The following is a 20714-nucleotide window of genomic DNA, read 5'->3' as shown; positions in this document are numbered from 1 at the left end:
AGAAAAGGAAGTTATGGCCGATTAGGTGGGTGGTTTTTTTTTTACAAGATTTGACCTTGGTGACGACTCTAAATTGACCGTAGGTGTGAATGTGAGTGTGAATGGTTGTCTGTGTCTATGTGTCAGCCCTGTGATGACCTGGCGACTTGTCCAGGGTGTACCCCACCTTTCGCCCGTAGTCAGCTGGGATAGGCTCCAGCTCGCCTGTGACCCTGTAGAACAGGATAAAGCGGCTACAGATAATGAGATGAGATGAGATGACCTTGGTGACCTTGACCTCTGACTTTGACCCACCAAAAACTAATGATGTCTTTGAGTTGTCCTGTGCATTTTGGTGAAGATTGGTCAAGAAATTATGACTCTAGAGCACCAACAAACAAACAAACAAACGGACAGATCAACATACGTGCAAAAATTTCTGATTTTCGCAAGTAACAAACAAAACAGAAAACACAACCTCCTCCAGCAACGTTGCTGGAGGTAACAAGGATGGATGGACTAGACGTTACACTAGCTCTGTTTTTTTAAATGGCAGTCGCAAAGTTTTAGCTGGTTTTGTTGGTCACGTTAATCCCGCCCCCAAGCTCTGACCCAAGTGTTTCTTGGTTCTAGACCAGCAAAGTGTTGGTGCAGCTCTGGAACCAATTTTCCTGGCTGAGAGCCGGTTCTTTAGCTGTTGAAATGTGAAGAACTGATTTGAGATTTGGCACCAGCTCCAAATCAGCTATCAGACTACCATGGTAGAGAACGGGTAAATGTTACCAGAACTGAGAATTTGTCAGCTTAATCAAATAACTCAAGTTTCATTACATTATCACATTTGGTCAAGGTTTAAAAGGTCTATTTTTTAAACAAACAAACAAACAAACAAACAAACAAACAAACAAGTGGAAGCAAAAACAACACTTCCTCCAACCAAGTTGGCAGAGGTAAATATATGCATAACGGAGTCATATCATCAAAGAAACATCGTACTTCGTTTCTGTGAACTAATTATAACAAGCATGACCAGTAGATTACGATAAACAAAATTAACTTTAAAAAAATATGTGTTAAAATGCAGTTGGAATAAAAAGCTACGTTGATTAACTTGATTAAGAAGTGCAGGATTTTAACTCTACAACTCGCACCGTATGCTACTGCCTTGTGTTTAAACACGGGTCCGAAAGAAAAACGTAGTAGCCAGATAATAGAATCTATTAATAACTATAGAGTCCTGGAATTTTCTTCTGTCATGAACTTGAGCTAAAGTTTACATTATAGGCATTTTGCAGACGCTCTTATCCAGAGCAACATACAACGAGGACACACACATATCCAGCGCCTGAGGGGCAGTTGGAAGTTAGGTGCCTTGCTCAAGGGCACTTCAGCCATGAATGTTTTCCCTACTGGTCCTGGGAATCAAACCAGCAACCCTTTGGACCCCAAACTGCGTCTCTAACCTTTAAGCCATGGCTGCCTCTGTGTGAGCAACATGCAAAGCTCGAGTACATAATTACAGTCTTACGGACCTCACGCTTGTACAGTGTTGCTCATTTACTAAAAAGGTGTCTGGATCAGACCAGAAGATACCGCGATACCATGGCACTGTTACCGAGATTTAAAAAGTCAAACTCAATGCTGGGGATGCTATCGCACAAGTCTCGTACATCGTGTTACTAATTTGTACACCTGAAACACCCTTCAAATATACTTCAAATACAAAGAAAGCTATTAATGACATTTGACCTTGCTGTGACCTTGACTTTATTTGGATCAATTCAAGTCAAGTCAAGTCAACTTTATTGTCAAATGTGCTATACATGCTCGACATACAGCACAGATGAAATTTCAGTCCTCTCTGACCCACGGTGCAAACAGGCAATGCAATAGATAAAATCTCATCTCATCTCATTATCTGTAGCCGCTTTATCCTTCTACAGGGTCGCAGGCAAGCTGGAGCCTATCCCAGCTGACTACGGGCGAAAGGCGGGGTTCACCCTGGACAAGTCGCCAGGTCATCACAGGGCTGACACATAGACACAGACAACCATTCACACTCACATTCACACCTACGCTCAATTTAGAGTCACCAGTTAACCTAACCTGCATGTCTTTGGACTGTGGGGGAAACCGGAGCACCCGGAGGAAACCCACGCGGACACGGGGAGAACATGCAAACTCCACACAGAAAGGCCCTCGCCGGCCACGGGGCTCGAACCCGGACCTTCTTGCTGTGAGGCGACAGCGCTAACCACTACACCACCGTGCCACCTCATAGATAAAATCTCAAAATCTAAATCTAAATCTCATCAGTTCATCTGCTGGTTAGAATGATAATTAACAGTTATTCCACGAAATCAACTCGTACATGAGCTGATAGCCGACGAGGCGCGTAGCACCGAGTCAGCTATAATCCATGTACGACGAGATTGAGTGGAATAACTGTTTTATTCTATCCACATTCCCTGGATTTTGAGAAATGGAGCATTTTTATTTTTATTTTTTGCAAATTCAGTCAATAAAAACTTTATCCAAAACGTCCGACAAAATAATTTCCGCTTAGAATGTAAACAAACCAGCGAAATGACAGGAGCAATTTGTGGAAAATGCAATAATAATAATAATTCTTGAAAAAAAAGATACGTTCTTACCATCAAATACTTTCATTCCATATTTTGTTGCGCTTTTTTTTTTTGCATTTTTTGGGGTTTTGTTTTCGAGTAGAGTTTTTATTTCATCCTCGGTTGGATCAGCAACACGTTCCGCCATTTTCTTCTTCTTTAGGGTTTTTTTAGCAATTGGCAAACCAACTTAAAGGTGCATTACCACCACCGACTGGGCTGGAGTGTGGAACAGGAGATATTGGGGGGGGGGCACCCCTATATTCTTTTAGCTATTTCTGTTTCTTTTAAATATTTGATAACAAAGCCACCATTTTTTTCTCTACCCATGGTATATGAGCTGATATCCTAGTAGTAGAGTAGCTAATCAGAGTGTGCAATTGCTCATATCCAGTGAATGTAGACAGAATAATTCCAGACAAATCCCATCAACATTCAACCACTCGGTCTTGAGATATCGCACTAACAAGAATCTCGAACCAACAGATGGACAACCTGAAAACGTCACTCAGTGGTGGAGGCAAAAAAGTAGAAAAGGAAATGATGCTGAGAGTTCATCCTTGGTGTCGCCATTTTGACGGTGATTCTGACTCTGGACCGCAAAGACTCGTTTACATCTAATAAACGTGTGGCTTTTTATCAGACCGTGAAATCAGACGGGCGACGCTTTAAAGATGAAAGAGGTCGCATGAATTTCCCCACGTTCACATCATGGCCAGGAAGTGGCTGCTGAAATGTAGAAAGCGTGTGTTTTGTCACAGTAGAGCTTCAAATTTTCACCAGAAACGTGTCCCGTGATGTCAAGTGCTTCTTTACCGACTGACCAATCAGTTAGTAAACAAGAAACGCAAACCTGGAGGACAAAGAGATGGTGAAGAGGGAGTGTAGTTCCACATTTCATCAAGATAAAATTTGGTCAGAATAAAAATGAGGAAAAAGCCTTTCTGCGGACGTGACATGGAAGACTTGATTAATGATTTAATCGTGTTATATTTACAGTGTTATATATACACAGTGCCCTCCATGATTATTGGCGCTCTGGTAGTAAAAAGGTTTAGAAAAAAAAACTTTTGGTGAAGTCACTTCATCTCACACTGGAAAAATGGTAAGATGGTACCGTAGAAGAGGCAAAAAAAATCCTCAAGGATGGGAAAACTGTTGGTGAATTTGAAGAAAAAAAAAATCTTGGGGTTTCCAAGTCTCCCAAACCACCATCAGGCTCCACCTCCATGCCAACAGATTATATAGAAGGTTCCAGAAAAAGCCTTTTCTGTCAGTTAACCACAAACATAAGCACCTGAAATTTGTGAAACGCTACGACAACTTTGATGGAAATGTGTTCTCTGGTCTGATGGAACAGAAATGGAGCTTTTTTTTTAAATAAACACTCGCTGTGGGTTTGGTGTAAAAAGCAGGATGGCTGTAATGAAAAGAACCCGATCCCTACTGTAAAATATGGTGAAGGTTCTGTGATGTTTTGGGGCTGTTTTTCCTCCAAAGGCCCTGAAACCTTGTGAGGGTCCATGGCCTTATGAAATCCCAGGACATTTTAAATCAGAATCTGGCTCCTCTGCGTTTTAGGAAACTAAAACTGGGTCGTCGTTGGATCTTCCAGTAAGACAATGATCCAAAGCAGATGTCCGAATCAACACAAAAATGGTTCACTGAGAATCACAGAATCAAGCTTCTGCCCTGAACATCTCAGTCCCCTGAGCTGAACCCCAGTGAAAACCTGAAGAGGAGAGAGAGAGAGAGAGAGAGAGAGAGAGAGAGAGAGCACAGGAGAGGGTCGAGGACCCTGGATGATCTGGAGAGATTGTGTAAAGAGGAATGGGCTCAGATGCTCTGCTCTGGATCTCTAACCTTATAAAATGTTCTAGGAAAGACTCGGATGGATGGATGGATGGATGGATGGATGGATGGATGGATGGATGGATGGATGGATACAATATGTTTGAAATTGGCCTTAAATGGCATTCCATAGGCTTCCATAGTCCATGTTATTCCTCATGATGATAATAATGATGATGATGATGCCAGTGCAGCCGATCCAAAACACTTCCGTTCAAATAATCTAAATCACAGTAATATTGATGTTACTCAAACCAATAATGCCTTTATAAAGGAAAAAGAAACAGTCCAGAAGCGGACGCTGATTAATAATGCGGATCATATAAATGAGATTAAAAAAGTGCACTCAGTAAACAGAACCATAATGAGTTTCATTTTCATCATCTCTGATGATGATAAACTCTTAGTTAAACAGCTATGAGCTTCAGACAGAGGAGATGATCTCCAGTCTCTCAGGCATCAGTCTGGGTCCAAGAGTAACACCTTTAAGCTCTGGACTTCCTCTCTCTCACACACACACTCGAACACACACCCTGTATTTCCTTTTCATTTTCTCTTGACATTCTCTAAGATCAATATCTCATTAAATGGCCAGAGCCAGGCCTAAAGATGATTTATTTCCAACGGGACACTGTGTCTAACTCTGGAGGAACACCAGCCAGAACTCGAGTCTCACTTCCCCCGGGAGCGACAGCTGCACTGATTGACCCTCTCCACCCACTACACACACACACACACACACACACACACACACACACACACACACACACACACACACACAGAGTTCCTGTTTATTAAAGTTTTCTATCTCTTCTGCTCAACTCGTAATCATAAATCAACCCATTCAGCCAGTCATTAACTGTTTATACAGTACACCACAGCACTGCTGAATTCTCCACTCAGTGTTGATTAATTTTCTATCACAGCAGCTCTGACAGACGCGCAGCGCTAAAACAAATAAAAGGTTTCTATTTTTATTAACACGCTCATTCTAAAACGTAATCGTTTCCATCGTAGCAGCCCATTCACAGGGACTTATACAGTGGATGCGCCGCTAATTTGATTTCACGCTTTTGGAAGGAGTCTCCAGTGTCAGTGCTTTGTAACAAGTGCTTTGTAACGCGCCGAAGCACGTCATTCTAACATGTTGTGCCATACAATTAAAGACTACGCACGCTTTCCTTCCAACATCAGACACCATTCTTCATCATGTCAGCTCAAAAGGGGCAGAGTCACATGGGCACGAGGGTACCCAGACTGCCCGTCTCCATCACTGCCCCACCCAGTGCTTGCACAAGAGGACACAGTGACGACTAGTGATATGAAAATATGAGAAAATAAAAATAAACAGTAATCCCTGCGCATCACTTCAGATACGAAGGAACTTATTCGTAAATCATTCATCGCAGCTTTTATGTAAATATGCGTATCGTATAAAGAGACTCAGAAATGTGAACCTTGACTGATTGGCTTCAAATCATAGAATTGTCCATGAGGTGGACTTGAAAGAAAGCAAATACAACCCCAATTCCAAAAAAAAGTTGGGACGCTGTGTAAACTGGAAATAAAAACAGAATGCGATAATTTGCAAATCATGGAAACCCAAAAAGTTTCACTGAAATATAGAAAGCTGTTTCAGAGCAACATGCTGCCAAACAAAATCTTTTTCAGCGAAGGCCTTCCTTCTTTCAGCAAGACAACGCCAAACCGCTTTCTGCACATATTAAAACTGCATGACTCCGTAGTAAAAGAGTCCGGGTGCTAAACTGGCCTGCTGCAGTCCAGACCTGTCTGCCATTTAAAACATTTGGCGCATTATGAAGTGCAAAATATGACAAAGATGTGAGACCCCGAACTGTTGAGCAACTGAAATTGTATATCAGGTAAGAATGGGACAACATTTCTCTTTCAAAACTACAGCAATTGGTCTCCTCTGTTCCAAACGTTTACAGTGTTGTTAAAAGTAGAGGTGATGCAACACAGTGGTAAACACACCCCCGTCCCAACTTTTCTGAAACGTGTTGTTGACATCAAATTCAAAAATAAGCATATATATTTTTTTTAAAAAACAATAAAATTTCTCATTTTCAACATTTGATACACTGTACAGTTTTCAATGAAATATCGGGTTTCCATGATTCACAAATGATCACATTCTGTTTTTTCATTTACAGTTTACACAGCGTCCCAACTTTTTTGGAATTGGGGTTGTAAGGCTAGCCATTCAATCAGGACAAAAGTAATGGCACCCTATAAAAGTCAGAGGCGTAGTTTGTGTGTGTCAGTGGTAGCTGAAGCGCTGCCATGGCTGAGCTGCATCACTGGAAGATTTAATGCATGCTGTGTTCAGGAGGCGCACTTTCAACCATGTAGTCACCATATTGTCATTTTCACGAGTGCAGTTGAAAGGGAACTCCCAGGTACTAGCCCGAGGCGTGAGGTTCTATCTGAGCCTGCAGGGAATTTCCACACATTTGTGTGCTAAACTGGTGAGAATCACACTCCAGCTGTGTGTTCGGTGTTCTCTCTGCTCTCAGCGCCGAGCTGAGAATCACCCTGCTGCACGCTCAGGTAAAGACAAGGGTCGATAAATGATAAACTAGTGGTGTGAGGAAATGAAAACTCAGAGCCTTGGTTATAAAACGGTTATATGGTTGAGTCACATGATCAGTGAGGAATTCCCAACATTTTTAGCAATCAGGAACGATGATGGACAGAAGCAGGTCAGTGTTTAATATCGGACAGATGATGATGATGAACATACAATGGACATTAGAACACATGAGAGAGGAAACACAGGCTGTATTATGTAACTCAGTGGCGAATAACAAACAAAACGTCCTGAAAATTAAATTTCTAAGAACATCCAAAAAGGAATCGATTCTAAGCAGCGATTAGGGGTCCAAGCACCAAGAGTTATGATTATGCCGCATCACTGAACGTACATGTTACACAACGTAATGTGGAATTATGCCACACCCCTCCTGTTTGTGTGGTGAAGCATCACCGTGGCAACACCGTTTCAGATATCAAAAATTCCTTCACAATTTAGCATCACGGATATCTTCTAATCTTCTCATCATGCCCAGCCAACTGGGTTTGCATCTGATAAACGCTGTAGTAGTTGGGTTCATCTCAAAATACAAAATGGCTGACTTCCTGTTGGGCGGAGATAATCAGAGAAAAATAAGAAGTCCCAAGCCGACAACATTTTGCGCATGTACGTGAAACTGGATGTCACAGGGAGGCACTGTTGAGTTCCTGGGTCCAAGCCTTGGGCAGCTTTCAAACAGAGAATGTTGTTTATTGAACGATTACGGAAGGAGTCTACAATGTGAGCGTTTTGCAACAGTGAGATGTAAAGCTGTAACTCTGATATCTTCAAGATAGAGGAGTTTACGTTTTTGCGGTTTCTTGGTAACATGAAAAACTGCAGGGTTTTTTGTCTTAAGTTCAAGAAAGAGAAGAAAAAGCAGCTGGTGAGGGAATGACTGTTTACAGCTGCTATAACATACGTGAAAACAGGAACTAACTAGTTTGCGGTACATTCCACAGCATTACATATAACTATAAATGGATAAAAAGTACCACGTCACTTTAAAAAAAAATAAAACACTTCGAGCTGCTAGCAATGCCTCTGCGTCATCACTGCAGTTTGTTGTTGATCATTTTATTCTAACAGCACCACACTGACTGGTAGTACGTACTCACCGGTGTAGAAACGAATCATGCAGCTGAGGTCAGAGTTCGCCGCTTCCTGCTGGACACGCATCGGATCATCGTAGCCCATAGTGGTCAGATAATCATACACCATCTGAAGAGGACACTCGGATGAGTCCAGCCTCCTGACAAGTGAGGAATAAACAAACAGTTTGACCGAAAATCGTAATTTATACACGTAATTTCCTCCTTTCCCAAGACGTGTATGGTAGCTAATCATGAACAACAGTCTCAGCCAAACGTTTCTCATAGATATCCCCTTCAAATATTCACGCACTTACTTCAAAACTAATTTGTTCACTTCCAATTTTATGCTACACTTTCACCTTTAAGCTTTATGGGCGGAGCCTATGGGGCTGGAATGATATCTAATAGTTTATACCATGAATATAAAAACCAAGACAGAAAGAGGTTGCGATTAGGATGGCCCCCGGAATGTCTCCGTGACATCAGAGAAGATCTAGATTCATTCTGGGGTAGAATTTTATAGAAAAAAAATAAGGATTTTGATGTCAATTTTGAGTCATCTGTTACTTGTTAGCGTTATAAGTCTCGTAACTCCAATGCAAAATTAAAGAAGAAAACTGTCAGATGCCAAAAATGTCTTGACTTATCAACTACTTTTATCATAAAAATGCAGAAGTTAAGGTTTCTAAGGGCAGATGCTGAAGTGTGTCGAATAAGGGCAGATGCTGAAGCGTGTCTAAGGGCAGATGCTGAAGCGCGTCTAATGAGGGCAGATGCTGAAGCGCGTCTAATGAGGGCAGATGCTGAAGCGCGTCGAATAAGGGCAGATGCTGAAGCGCGTCTAATAAGGGCAGATGCTGAAGCGCGTCTAATAAGGGCAGATGCTGAAGCGCGTCTAATAAGGGCAGATGCTGAAGCGCGTCTAATAAGGGCAGATGCTGAAGCGCGTCTAATAAGGGCAGATGCTGAAGCGCGTCTAATAAGGGCAGATGCTGAAGCGCGTCTAATAAGGGCAGATGCTGAAGCGCGTCTAATAAGGGCAGATGCTGAAGCGCGTCTAATAAGGGCAGATGCTGAAGCGCGTCTAATAAGGGCAGATGCTGAAGCGCGTCTAATAAGGGCAGAAGCTGAAGCGCGTCTAATAAGGGCAGATGCTGAAGCGCGTCTAATAAGGGCAGATGCTGAAGCGTGTCAAATAAGAGCAGATGCTGAAGCGCGTCTAATAAGGGCAGATGCTGAAGCGCGTCTAATAAGGGCAGATGCTGAAGCGTGTCTAAGGGCAGATGCTGAAGCGCATCTAATAAGGGCAGAAGCTGAAGCGCGTCTAATAAGGGCAGATGCTGAAGCACGTCTAATAAGGGCAAAAGCTGAAGCGCGTCTAATAAGGGCAGATGCTGAAGCGCGTCTAATAAGGGCAGATGCTGAAGCGTGTCAAATAAGAGCAGATGCTGAAGCACGTCTAATAAGGGCAGATGCTGAAGCGCGTCTAATAAGGGCAGATGCTGAAGCGTGTCTAAGGGCAGATGCTGAAGCGCATCTAATAAGGGCAGAAGCTGAAGCGCGTCTAATAAGGGCAGAAGCTGAAGCGTGTCAAATAAGGGCAGATGCTGAAGCGCGTCTAATAAGGGCAGATGCTGAAGCGCGTCTAATAAAGGCAGATGCTGAAGTGCGTCTAATAAGGGCATATGCTGAAGCGTGTCTAAGGGCAGATGCTGAAGCGTGTCAAATAAGGGCAGATGCTGAAGCGTGTCTAAGGGCAGATGCTGAAGCGTGTCTAATAAGGGCAGATGCTGAAGCGTGTCTAAGGGCAGATGCTGATGCGTGTCTAATAAGGGCAGATGCTGAAGCGTGTCTAATAAGGGCAGATGCTGAAGCGCGTCTAATAAGGACAGATGCTGAAGCGCGTCTAATGAGGGCAGATGCTGAAGCGCGTCTAATAAGGGCAGAAGCTGAAGCGCGTCTAATAAGGGCAGATGCTGAAGCGCGTCTAATAAGGGCAGATGCTGAAGCGTGTCAAATAAGAGCAGATGCTGAAGCGTGTCTAATAAGGGCAGATGCTGAAGCGCGTCTAATAAGGGCAGATGCTGAAGCACGTCTAATAAGGGCAGATGCTGAAGCGTGTCTAAGGGCAGATGCTGAAGCGCGTCTAATAAGGGCAGAAGCTGAAGCGTGTCAAATAAGGGCAGATGCTGAAGCGCGTCTAATAAGGGCAGATGCTGAAGCGCGTCTAATAAGGGCAGATGCTGAAGCGCGTCTAATAAGGACAGATGCTGAAGCGCGTCTAATGAGGGCAGATGCTGAAGCATGTCTAATAAGGGCAGATGCTGAAGCGCGTCTAATAAGGGCAGAAGCTGAAGCGCGTCTAATAAGGGCAGATGCTGAAGCGCGTCTAATAAGGGCAGATGCTGAAGCGCGTCAAATAAGAGCAGATGCTGAAGCGCGTCTAATAAGGGCAGATGCTGAAGCGCGTCTAATAAGGGCAGATGCTGAAGCGTGTCTAAGGGCAGATGCTGAAGCGCATCTAATAAGGGCAGAAGCTGAAGCGCGTCTAATAAGGGCAGAAGCTGAAGCGCGTCTAATAAGGGCAGATGCTGAAGCGCGTCTAATAAGGGCAGATGCTGAAGCGCGTCTAATAAGGGCAGAAGCTGAAGCGCGTCTAATAAGGGCAGATGCTGAAGCGCGTCTAATAAGGGCAGATGCTGAAGCGCGTCTAATAAGAGCAGATGCTGAAGCGCGTCTAATAAGGGCAGATGCTGAAGCGCGTCTAATAAGGGCAGATGCTGAAGCGTGTCTAAGGGCAGATGCTGAAGCGCATCTAATAAGGGCAGAAGCTGAAGCGCGTCTAATAAGGGCAGATGCTGAAGCGCGTCTAATAAGGGCAGATGCTGAAGCGTGTCTAAGGGCAGATGCTGAAGCGCATCTAATAAGGGCAGAAGCTGAAGCGCGTCTAATAAGGGCAGAAGCTGAAGCGCGTCTAATAAGGGCAGATGCTGAAGCGCGTCTAATAAGGGCAGATGCTGAAGCGCGTCTAATAAGGGCAGAAGCTGAAGCGCGTCTAATAAGGGCAGATGCTGAAGCGCGTCTAATAAGGGCAGATGCTGAAGCGCGTCAAATAAGAGCAGATGCTGAAGCGCGTCTAATAAGGGCAGATGCTGAAGCGCGTCTAATAAGGGCAGATGCTGAAGCGTGTCTAAGGGCAGATGCTGAAGCGCATCTAATAAGGGCAGAAGCTGAAGCGCGTCTAATAAGGGCAGATGCTGAAGCGCGTCTAATAAGGGCAGATGCTGAAGCGCGTCTAATAAGGGCAGATGCTGAAGCGCGTCTAATAAGGGCAGAAGCTGAAGCGCGTCTAATAAGGGCAGATGCTGAAGCGCGTCTAATAAGGGCAGATGCTGAAGCGCGTCTAATAAGGGCAGATGCTGAAGCGCGTCTAATAAGGGCAGATGCTGAAGCGCGTCTAATAGGGGCAGATGCTGAAGCACATCAAATAAGGGCAGATGCTGAAGCGCGTCTAATAAGGGCAGATGCTGAAGTGCGTCTAATAAGGGCAGATGCTGAAGCGTGTCAAATAAGGGCAGATTCTGAAGCGTGTCTAAGGGCAGATGCTGAAGCGTGTCTAATAAGGGCAGATGCTGAAGTGCGTCTAATAAGGGCAGATGCTGAAGCGTGTCAAATAAGGGCAGATGCTGACGCGTGTCTAAGGGCAGATGCTGAAGCGTGTCTAATAAGGGCAGATGCTGAAGCGTGTCTAAGGGCAGATGCTGAAGCGTGTCTAATAAGGGCAGATGCTGAAGCGTGTCTAATAAGGGCAGATGCTGAAGCGCGTCTAATAAGGACAGATGCTGAAGTGCGTCTAATAAGGGCAGATGCTGAAGCGCGTCTAATAAGGGCAGATGCTGAAGCGCGTCTAATAAGGGCAGATGCTGAAGCGCGTCTAATAAGGGCAGATGCTGAAGCGCGTCTAATAAGGGCAGATGCTGAAGCGCGTCTAATAAGTGCAGATGCTGAAGCGTGTCTAAGGGCAGATGCTGAAGCGCGTCTAATAAGGGCAGAAGCTGAAGCGGGTCTAATAAGGACAGATGCTGAAGCGCATCTAATAAGGGCAGAAGCTGAAGCGCGTCTAATAAGGACAGAAGCTGAAGCGCATCTAATAAGGGCAGATGCTGAAGCGTGTCTAATAAGGACAGAAGCTGAAGCGCATCTAATAAGGGCAGATGCTGAAGTGCATCAAATAAGGGCAGATGCTGAAGTGCATCTAATAAGGGCAAATGCTGAAGCGTGTCTAATAAGGGCAGATGCTGAAGCGTGTCTAAGGGCAGATGCTGAAGCGTGTCTAATGACAGATGCTGAAGTGTGTCTAATAAGGGCAGATGCTGAAGAGCGTCTAATAAGGGCAGATGCTGAAGCGTGTTTAAGGGCAGATGCTGAAGCGCGTCTAATAAGGGCAAATGCTGAAGTGCGTCTAATAAGGGCAGATGCTGAAGTGCATCAAATAAGGGCAAATGCTGAAGCGTGTCAAATAAGGGCAGATGCTGAAGTGTGTCTAAGGGCAGATGCTGAAGCGCGTCTAATAAGGGCATATGCTGAAGCGTGTCTAAGGGCAGATGCTGAAGCGCGTCTAATAAGGGCAAATGCTGAAGCGTGTCTAATAAGGGCAGATGCTGAAGCATGTCTAAGGGCAGATGCTGAAGCGCGTCTAATAAGGGCAGATGCTGAAGCGTGTCGAATAAGGGCAGATGCTGAAGCGCGTCTAATAAGGGCAGATGCTGAAGCGCGTCTAATAAGGGCAGATGCTGAAGCGTGTCTAAGGGCAGATGCTGTAGTCAGTCGGCAGATGCTGTAGTCAGTCGGCAGATGCTGAAGTATGTCTAAGGCAGTTGTCATATCTTAAAAGTCTGTCTAATTCTTCAGTTAAAGGAGAAAAGGAGAAATAAAGTATACAGTATATATCTCACACACACACACACACACACACACACACACACACACACACACACAGTGGATATAAAAAGTGTACACACCCGGTTAAAATGTTCGGTTTTTCTGATGTAAAAAAATGAGACCACAATAAATAATTTAAAAACTTTTCCCACCTTTAATGTGACCGATAACCTGTACAATTCAATTGAAAAACAAAAAAAATCTGTTCAGGGCAAAAACATAAAAAATAAAAAATGTACAATAAGCTGGTTGCATAAGTGTGCACACCCTTAAACTAATACTTTGTTGAAGCACCTTTTTTATTTAATTACAGTGTTCAGTCTTTTTGGGTTCACACCTGCCATCAATTAAAATGAGTCTGATTAACCCCAAATAAAGTTCAGACATTTACTCAGTTGCCTCCTCCAGTAAAAGCCAGGGTTCACAGAGAGCTTACAAAGCATCAAAGGGATCTCATTGTTGAAAGGTATCAGTCAGGAGAAGGGTACAAAAACATTTCCACGGCATTAGATATACCATGGAGCACAGTGAAGACAGTCATCAAGAAGTGGAGAAAACATGGGACAACAGTGACATTACCAAGAACTGTACGTCTCTCCAAAATTGATGAAAAGACAAAATAAAAACTGGTCAGCGAGGCTGCCGAGAGGCCTACAGCAACAATGAAGGAGCTGCAGGAATTTCTGGCAAGTACTGGTTGTGTACCAGGGGCAATTTCTCAGAGACAACAAGGGAAGCCGAGCTTCCCCTAAAATTCTCTCCTCAAACTGCAGCGTCTACGACGTTGAATTCTCATTAAAACAATAACTTGCATAACATAATATATGCCCAAGATTGTATTTATGTTCATAACTATCCTGTAACTTATTTGAGTGATGTCTGACGAACTTGCAGTTCGCTACGAGAATCACCTTTGCTGCCAGGCTGTAACCTTTCTTATTTCAATGGGCTCTATGGACTGGCAGCAGTGTTGCCAGATTGGGCGGTTTTAAGTGCATTTTGGAGGGTTTTGAACATATTTTGGGATGGAAAACGTCAGCAGTATCTGGCAACACTGACTGGCAGCCGGGTATCCGTTGCAGTCTACGAGACGGCTCTGAACAGCCAATTTAGGCTAGTTGTTATTGGTTAAAATCAACAAAATCGTCACTTCCAGGGAAGCCGGGCTTCTCTGGGACTAAACAAGACAGTGGGAGGGACAAGAAGCCGGGCTGATAAAGGATTATTGGAGGTAGTGTTTGAAAGACATGAGGAGGGCGGTACTTCGGCGAGGAACACGGAAGTATGATCAGTCAGTCCCTAGCGGATGTCGAGAAAGTGTAGTCATGTGCCAAAGTGCTGTCCGAATTTCTTTTCATATAAACGGTTCTTCTCATTGATGTCTCTGTTCATTACTCTGTAAATAAATGTAAATATTACTCATTGTGCTCCGTTAACTTTCATCCATTCTATCAGTTTGATCATTCGTGAATTCACTCGTTTATTTCATTTGTAGTTCAATCTGGTTGTAGGCTAGCTTGAGCCTTATTGGGATCTGCAGTTCTAGCTGCTAACAGAAATTGGTGAAGTCTCTGGAAAGCACAACCAGCTGGTATGACAGGGTCACAGACCATTTTCTGGAAAAGGAGTGGAGGGCAGAATTTGTGTATAAATAGTGTTCATGTTCATGAATCTGAAGTGTGTATATTGTTCAGTAATGCTAAGAGAATGGTGGGCTCTGTGTTATAGGTTATACCTGGGTATAATATTCAAGGTTCTGTGTGTTGCATAGCCTACCTGGTTATGAATTTCCAGACTGTGTTGCAGAAGATGTTCAAGGATGTGTTGCACAGCTGGGTGTTGTGTTAAAGACTCTGTGTTGCATATCAGGGTATGATGTTCAAGGCTCTTCGTTGAATAGCCAGTGATTTTTGGATGTTTGATATTTTTGATTAAGGATATGAGGCACTAGCCTGGCAAGCCAGACTATAACATGAAATGTACAAGCAAAAATACTTTCTGCCACTAGGTAGGGTTGTCTAGTTCACTATGCTAATGGGGCACACCTTTCTATGCTTTGATATCTGGCCTAGAGGTTTTACGATGAATGCGTAAAATGGGCTTCCCCTGTTTTAAAAACCAGCAGCCGCCACTGTTGTGTACTACATGTGACAACAATCGTATTTTCCAAATGTCTGGACTATGGGGTAGGGTTGCAAGACAGAAGCCTTTTCTTACAAAGAAAAGCATCCAGGCCTGGCTAAATTTTTCAAAAAAAATAACATCAACTCTCCCAAAAGCATGTGGGAAAATGTGTTATGGTCTGATGAAACCAAGGTTGAACTTTTTGGCCACAATTCCAAAAGGTATGTTTGGCGCAAAAACAAGACTGCGCATCACCAAAAGAACCCCATCCCCACGGTGAAGCATGGTGGTGGCAGCATCATGTTTCAGGGTTGTTTTTCTTCAGCTGGAACAGGGGCTTTAGTCAAGGTGGAGGGAATTATCAACAGTTCTAAATACCAGTCAGTTTTGGCCCAAAACCTTCAGGTGTCTGCTAGAAAGCTGAAGAGGAATTTCATCTTTCAGCACGACAATGACCCCAAAAATGTTTTGGAATGGCCCAGCCAGAGCCCAGACCTAAATCCAATTGAAAATCTGTGGGGTGACCTGAAGAGGGCTGTGCACAAGACACGCCCTCGCAATCTGACAGATCTGAAGCGCTTTTGCAAGGAAGAGTGGGCAAATATTGCCAAGTCTAGATGCGGCAGGCTGATCGACTCCGACCCAAAAAGACTGAATGCTGTAATTAAATCAAAAGGTGCTTCAACAAAGTATTAGTTTAAGGGTGTGCACACTTATGCAACCAGCTTATTGTACTTTTTTTAAATTTTTTATTTTTCCCCCCTAACAGATTTGTTTGGTTTTCAATTGAATTGTACAGGTTATAGGTCACATTAAAGGTGGGAAAAGTTTTGAAATTATTGATCATGGTCTCATTTTTTTTAACATCAGAAAAACCGATCATTTTAACGGGGTGTGTAGACTTTTTATATTCACTATATATAGAAATAAAGCAATACATTTGCAGAAGTAATCCTTTTATGAGACGGAACCACGTTATTCAGAGGGAAGAATCTGTGGTTCTGCCAAAATCAGCAGAAAAGTCGTGAGGAAATATGTTTTGGATACCACAAAACCTTCAGGAAAGTGTTAAATAACTGAAACTACTTTTCACTGTATTGCTCCAGTGTTGGGAAATGAGATAAAACTCTTTTGATTAATTTTGATTGTGTGTTTTATTGTCACTTATTTTACATTTTTCTACTGAATTCAGCAGCTGCCCTTCGACTTATAATAGAAGTCATTCTGGAGGAAACATGTTTTCTGTTCTTTTCTCTGTGGAAGGAAATGTGTAGAAATTCTGTCGAAAATCTGTGGTAATCTCACTCACACGCACACACACACGCACACACACACACCTAAGAGTTTCACTCATGTATCAGGTCTCTCTGATCAAACCCGGCCTTCGGCAACTTCTGGGAAACTACAGTATATTCGATTCCAGTCATGAACAAAAAGAGAGAAATCTTTGGCGTGTCTGTGTTTGTGTCTGTCTGCAGCACAGATTGGAACACAACACTTCTGTTTCTGAGGGTGCACAAACTTACACACACTCCAAAACCGGTAAGAAAATTAGGTGCCACTCATCCAAGCTGTGACAAAATCTAAAAAAAATGACAGAGTAATGACTCATACTTTAAAACAGCGCTATGGTCTGGGGGTGTGAATGACGAAAATCGACTGCAGTACCTGGATCCTCACACACCAGACAAACACTCCAAACGTGAAAAACGTGTTCTTTTTAATCTTCTAACCAGGAACGCATCAATACCATTGTTTCCGAAAAAGAGTAACTCCATGATAAATCGATCAGGGACCTTACAGAATGCGGTATTTAGCTCGGTTTATGATTCCTGGGTTTGAACAGTGATAGTCATTCAGGTTACCATGTTTGTGTTTTCAATGAAGGGTTTTAGCTAGCTTGGGTCATGTAGGCTAATATGGTCAATGTTTCGGACCATAAGGTAACACTTTGATATTTGGTGATACCAGTGAATCTGCTACGATACAATACAATTTTTACGATCGATAAGTGTACAGCTTTGTTCAGAACCTGTTACAGGCCTAACGTTAATTTGTGAATTATAATAACATCGAGACAAGGACTATCCCAAGTAGCAGAGTCACAAAAAAAAATCAGCTTGCTAAATTATTCACTCATCAGCAGACCCGTTGCAACAAGGTAGGCAGACTTGGCAATTACCTAGGGCCCCAGCCCTCGAAGGGCCCCTGCTGCCGAACGACTGGTTATGTATTCAATAGCAATGACAACTTTTTGAGCGCGGCAGCGCAGCACCTAATGACACTTGTTGAAATACCCTAGTTCCAAGGGGGGGCCCCCTAATGCACAACAGCGCCTCCCTACATGCTTTGGCCGAAAAGTGCAATGACAGTCTGTTGTCAACCCCTCAATGCCCATCTCCGTCCAGTCAAGTGGTTGCAGAGCTCCGCAGCAAAAAAAAAACAAAATCAAATATGAAGCGAAATTACCCCTCAGGGAGCCAGAAGAGAAAGAAGAAAAGGGAAGAGGAAGACAGAAAAAAACAAGACACTGGTGAGAATGTACACACTCATTAATACCAAGCGGGTCGACAAGCAAATTTGGTAGCTAGCTTACATTAATGGTAGTTATCTTGTAGACAGTGTTTATAACAGTGATGTAAACGTTGTCATGCACAACAGGCTTACAAACTTGCAAGGACTGGCTAAAAATTCTAATATGTGCCACACAAATAGGTGAAAGACTGTCAACTTCTCCCAGATTAACTTATTGTGTTTATCAAAATGTCATAGTCAGAGTTAGTTTCAGCGAGCTGCATGGCTTATACAACCCCGATTCCAAAAAAGTTGGGACAAAGTACAAATTGTAAATAAAAACGGAATGCAATAATTTACAAATCTCAAAAACTGATATTGTATTCACAATAGAACATAGACAACATATCAAATGTCAAAAGCGAGACGTTTTGAAATTTCATGCCAAATATTGGCTCATTTGAAATTTCATGACAGCAACACATCTCAAAAAAGTTGGGACAGGGGCAATAAGAGGCTGGAAAAGTTAAAGGTACAAAAAAGGAACAGCTGGAGGACCAAATTGCAACTCATTAGGTCAATTGGCAATAGGTCATTAACATGACTGGGTATAAAAAGAGCATCTTGGAGTGGCAGCGGCTCTCAGAAGTAAAGATGGGAAGAGGATCACCAATCCCCCTAATTCTGCGCCGACAAATAGTGGAGCAATATCAGAAAGGAGTTCGACAGTGTAAAATTGTAAAGAGTTTGAACATATCATCATCTACAGTGCATAATATCATCAAAAGATTCAGAGAATCTGGAAGAATCTCTGTGCATAAGGGTCAAGGCCGGAAAACCATACTGGGTGCCCGTGATCTTCGGGCCCTTAGACGGCACTGCATCACATACAGGCATGCTTCTGTATTGGAAATCACAAAATGGGCTCAGGAATATTTCCAGAGAACATTATCTGTGAACACAATTCACCGTGCCATCCGCCGTTGCCAGCTAAAACTCTATAGTTCAAAGAAGAAGCCGTATCTAAACATGATCCAGAAGCGCAGACGTCTTCTCTGGGCCAAGGCTCATTTAAAATGGACTGTGGCAAAGTGGAAAACTCTTCTGTGGTCAGACGAATCAAAATTTGAAGTTCTTTATGGAAATCAGGGACGCCGTGTCATTCGGACTAAAGAGGAGAAGGACGACCCAAGTTGTTATCAGCGCTCAGTTCAGAAGCCTGCATCTCTGATGGTATGGGGTTGCATTAGTGCGTGTGGCATGGGCAGCTTACACATCTGGAAAGACACCATCAATGCTGAAAGGTATATCCAGGTTCTAGAGCAACATATGCTCCCATCCAGACGACGTCTCTTTCAGGGAAGACCTTGCATTTTCCAACATGACAATGCCAAACCACATACTGCATCAATTACAGCATCATGGCTGCGTAGAAGAAGGGTCCGGGTACTGAACTGGCCAGCCTGCAGTCCAGATCTTTCACCCATAGAAAACATTTGGCGCATCATAAAACGGAAGATACGACAAAAAAGACCTAAGACAGTTGAGCAACTAGAATCCTACATTAGACAAGAATGGGTTAACATTCCTATCCCTAAACTTGAGCAACTTGTCTCCTCAGTCCCCAGACGTTTACAGACTGTTGTAAAGAGAAAAGGGGATGTCTCACAGTGGGAAACATGGCCTTGTCCCAACTTTTTTGAGATGTGTTGCTGTCATGAAATTTAAAATCACCTAATTTTTCTCTTTAAATGATACATTTTCTCAGTTTAAACATTTGATATGTCATCTATGTTCGATTCTGAATAAAATATGGAATTTTGAAACTTCCACATCATTGCATTCCGTTTTTATTTACAATTTGTACTTTGTCCCAACTTTTTTGGAATCGGGGTTGTATATATATATATATATATATATATATATATATATATATATATATATATATATATATATATATATGTGTGTGTGTGTGTGTTTTGTCTATTCTTGTGTTTAATTGGGTTTGATAATTATTTATAGTAATGTAAAGAGTTCATTTATTAAGTAAAAATCGTAAGAATGATTACAATATGTGTGATGTTTATTTATTAAGTCTTCAGTGGGTAGGCAGCCATAAGGCCTTTCGTCGAGGGGGGGATAATTATGGGCCCCAGATCCCCCTTTGCCTAGGGCCCCCAAATAGCTTGAAACGGGCCTGCTCATCAGTTTAAAAAGATGAATTTTTTTTGCATGCCGGTTGTCTGTCCTTTTTTCAGTGTATTTTTTATCATATCAATAATAATCGATTGAAAGACAGCACTCATAAATCAATGCATCAATCCTGGGAGTGGGCGGAGTCAGAAGTGCACACTGATGACATCATACAGCAGGGATTAGTTAAAAGGAATTTTGTTCCAGGAGCATGTGGTACAATCGCCAACAAGGCCAGATTGATTCTGTATGTGTGTGTGTGTGTGTGTGTGTGTGTGTGTGTGTGTGTGTTACCTGATCAGGTCTCCGTGCAGCTGCAGGTAAAGGCCCTGGCCGTGACGCTGGGCACACAGCTCCTCCACCGTGGTGCTGGTGGAGCACAGCACCAGTCTGAGGTCGGGCTGGGTCGTGGTCGCGGTCTGGGGTCCCGGAGTCACGACCTCGGTGGCCCCGTACAGACACACACACCCGCGCTGGGTGTCGCCCTTCAGCCAGTCCCTCTCACGGGAGCCAAAGCGAGTCTTCTTGGTCAAGCAGGCTCTGCTGCCATTCCGCTTCATGTTACGCTGAGACACAGGAGGAGACACGGCGATGAGACAGCGGGCGCAGGAAAACGTAAAACCGTTTCAGAAACACAGCATCCCTGTGCCGTGAGTTTGCCGATGAGCGATATGGCAAAAAATCATGACATGTACGGTACATTTACACAAAAATTTAAAGTAAGCAAAGGGAAATGACTGATCTTTTCACATCAAATCAGATGCTTGTCACAGTAACAGAAATCCGATGACTGTTACAGGA

At 43.3% G+C, this 20714-nt stretch overlaps 1 protein-coding gene across 1 annotated transcript in view; it reads right to left on the bottom strand.

Annotated features, from left to right (window-relative positions):
- The window catches only part of phlpp2 (PH domain and leucine rich repeat protein phosphatase 2), a 122263-nt gene that overhangs the window by 95363 nt on the left and 6186 nt on the right, over positions 1-20714 (bottom strand). The window contains exons 2-3 of the mRNA XM_060940804.1: positions 20208-20479; positions 8166-8299 (exon numbers count right to left, since the gene is read on the bottom strand). Coding sequence (XP_060796787.1) covers positions 8166-8299; positions 20208-20479 — 406 coding nt within the window. The remainder of the gene's footprint in view (positions 1-8165; positions 8300-20207; positions 20480-20714) is intronic.

Source organism: Neoarius graeffei, chromosome 15 (assembly GCF_027579695.1).
Source record: "Neoarius graeffei isolate fNeoGra1 chromosome 15, fNeoGra1.pri, whole genome shotgun sequence".
Taxonomy (NCBI): Eukaryota; Metazoa; Chordata; class Actinopteri; order Siluriformes; family Ariidae; genus Neoarius; species Neoarius graeffei.
Note: the sequence above shows the minus strand (reverse complement) of the source record. Positions and strands in the feature narration are given on the sequence as shown.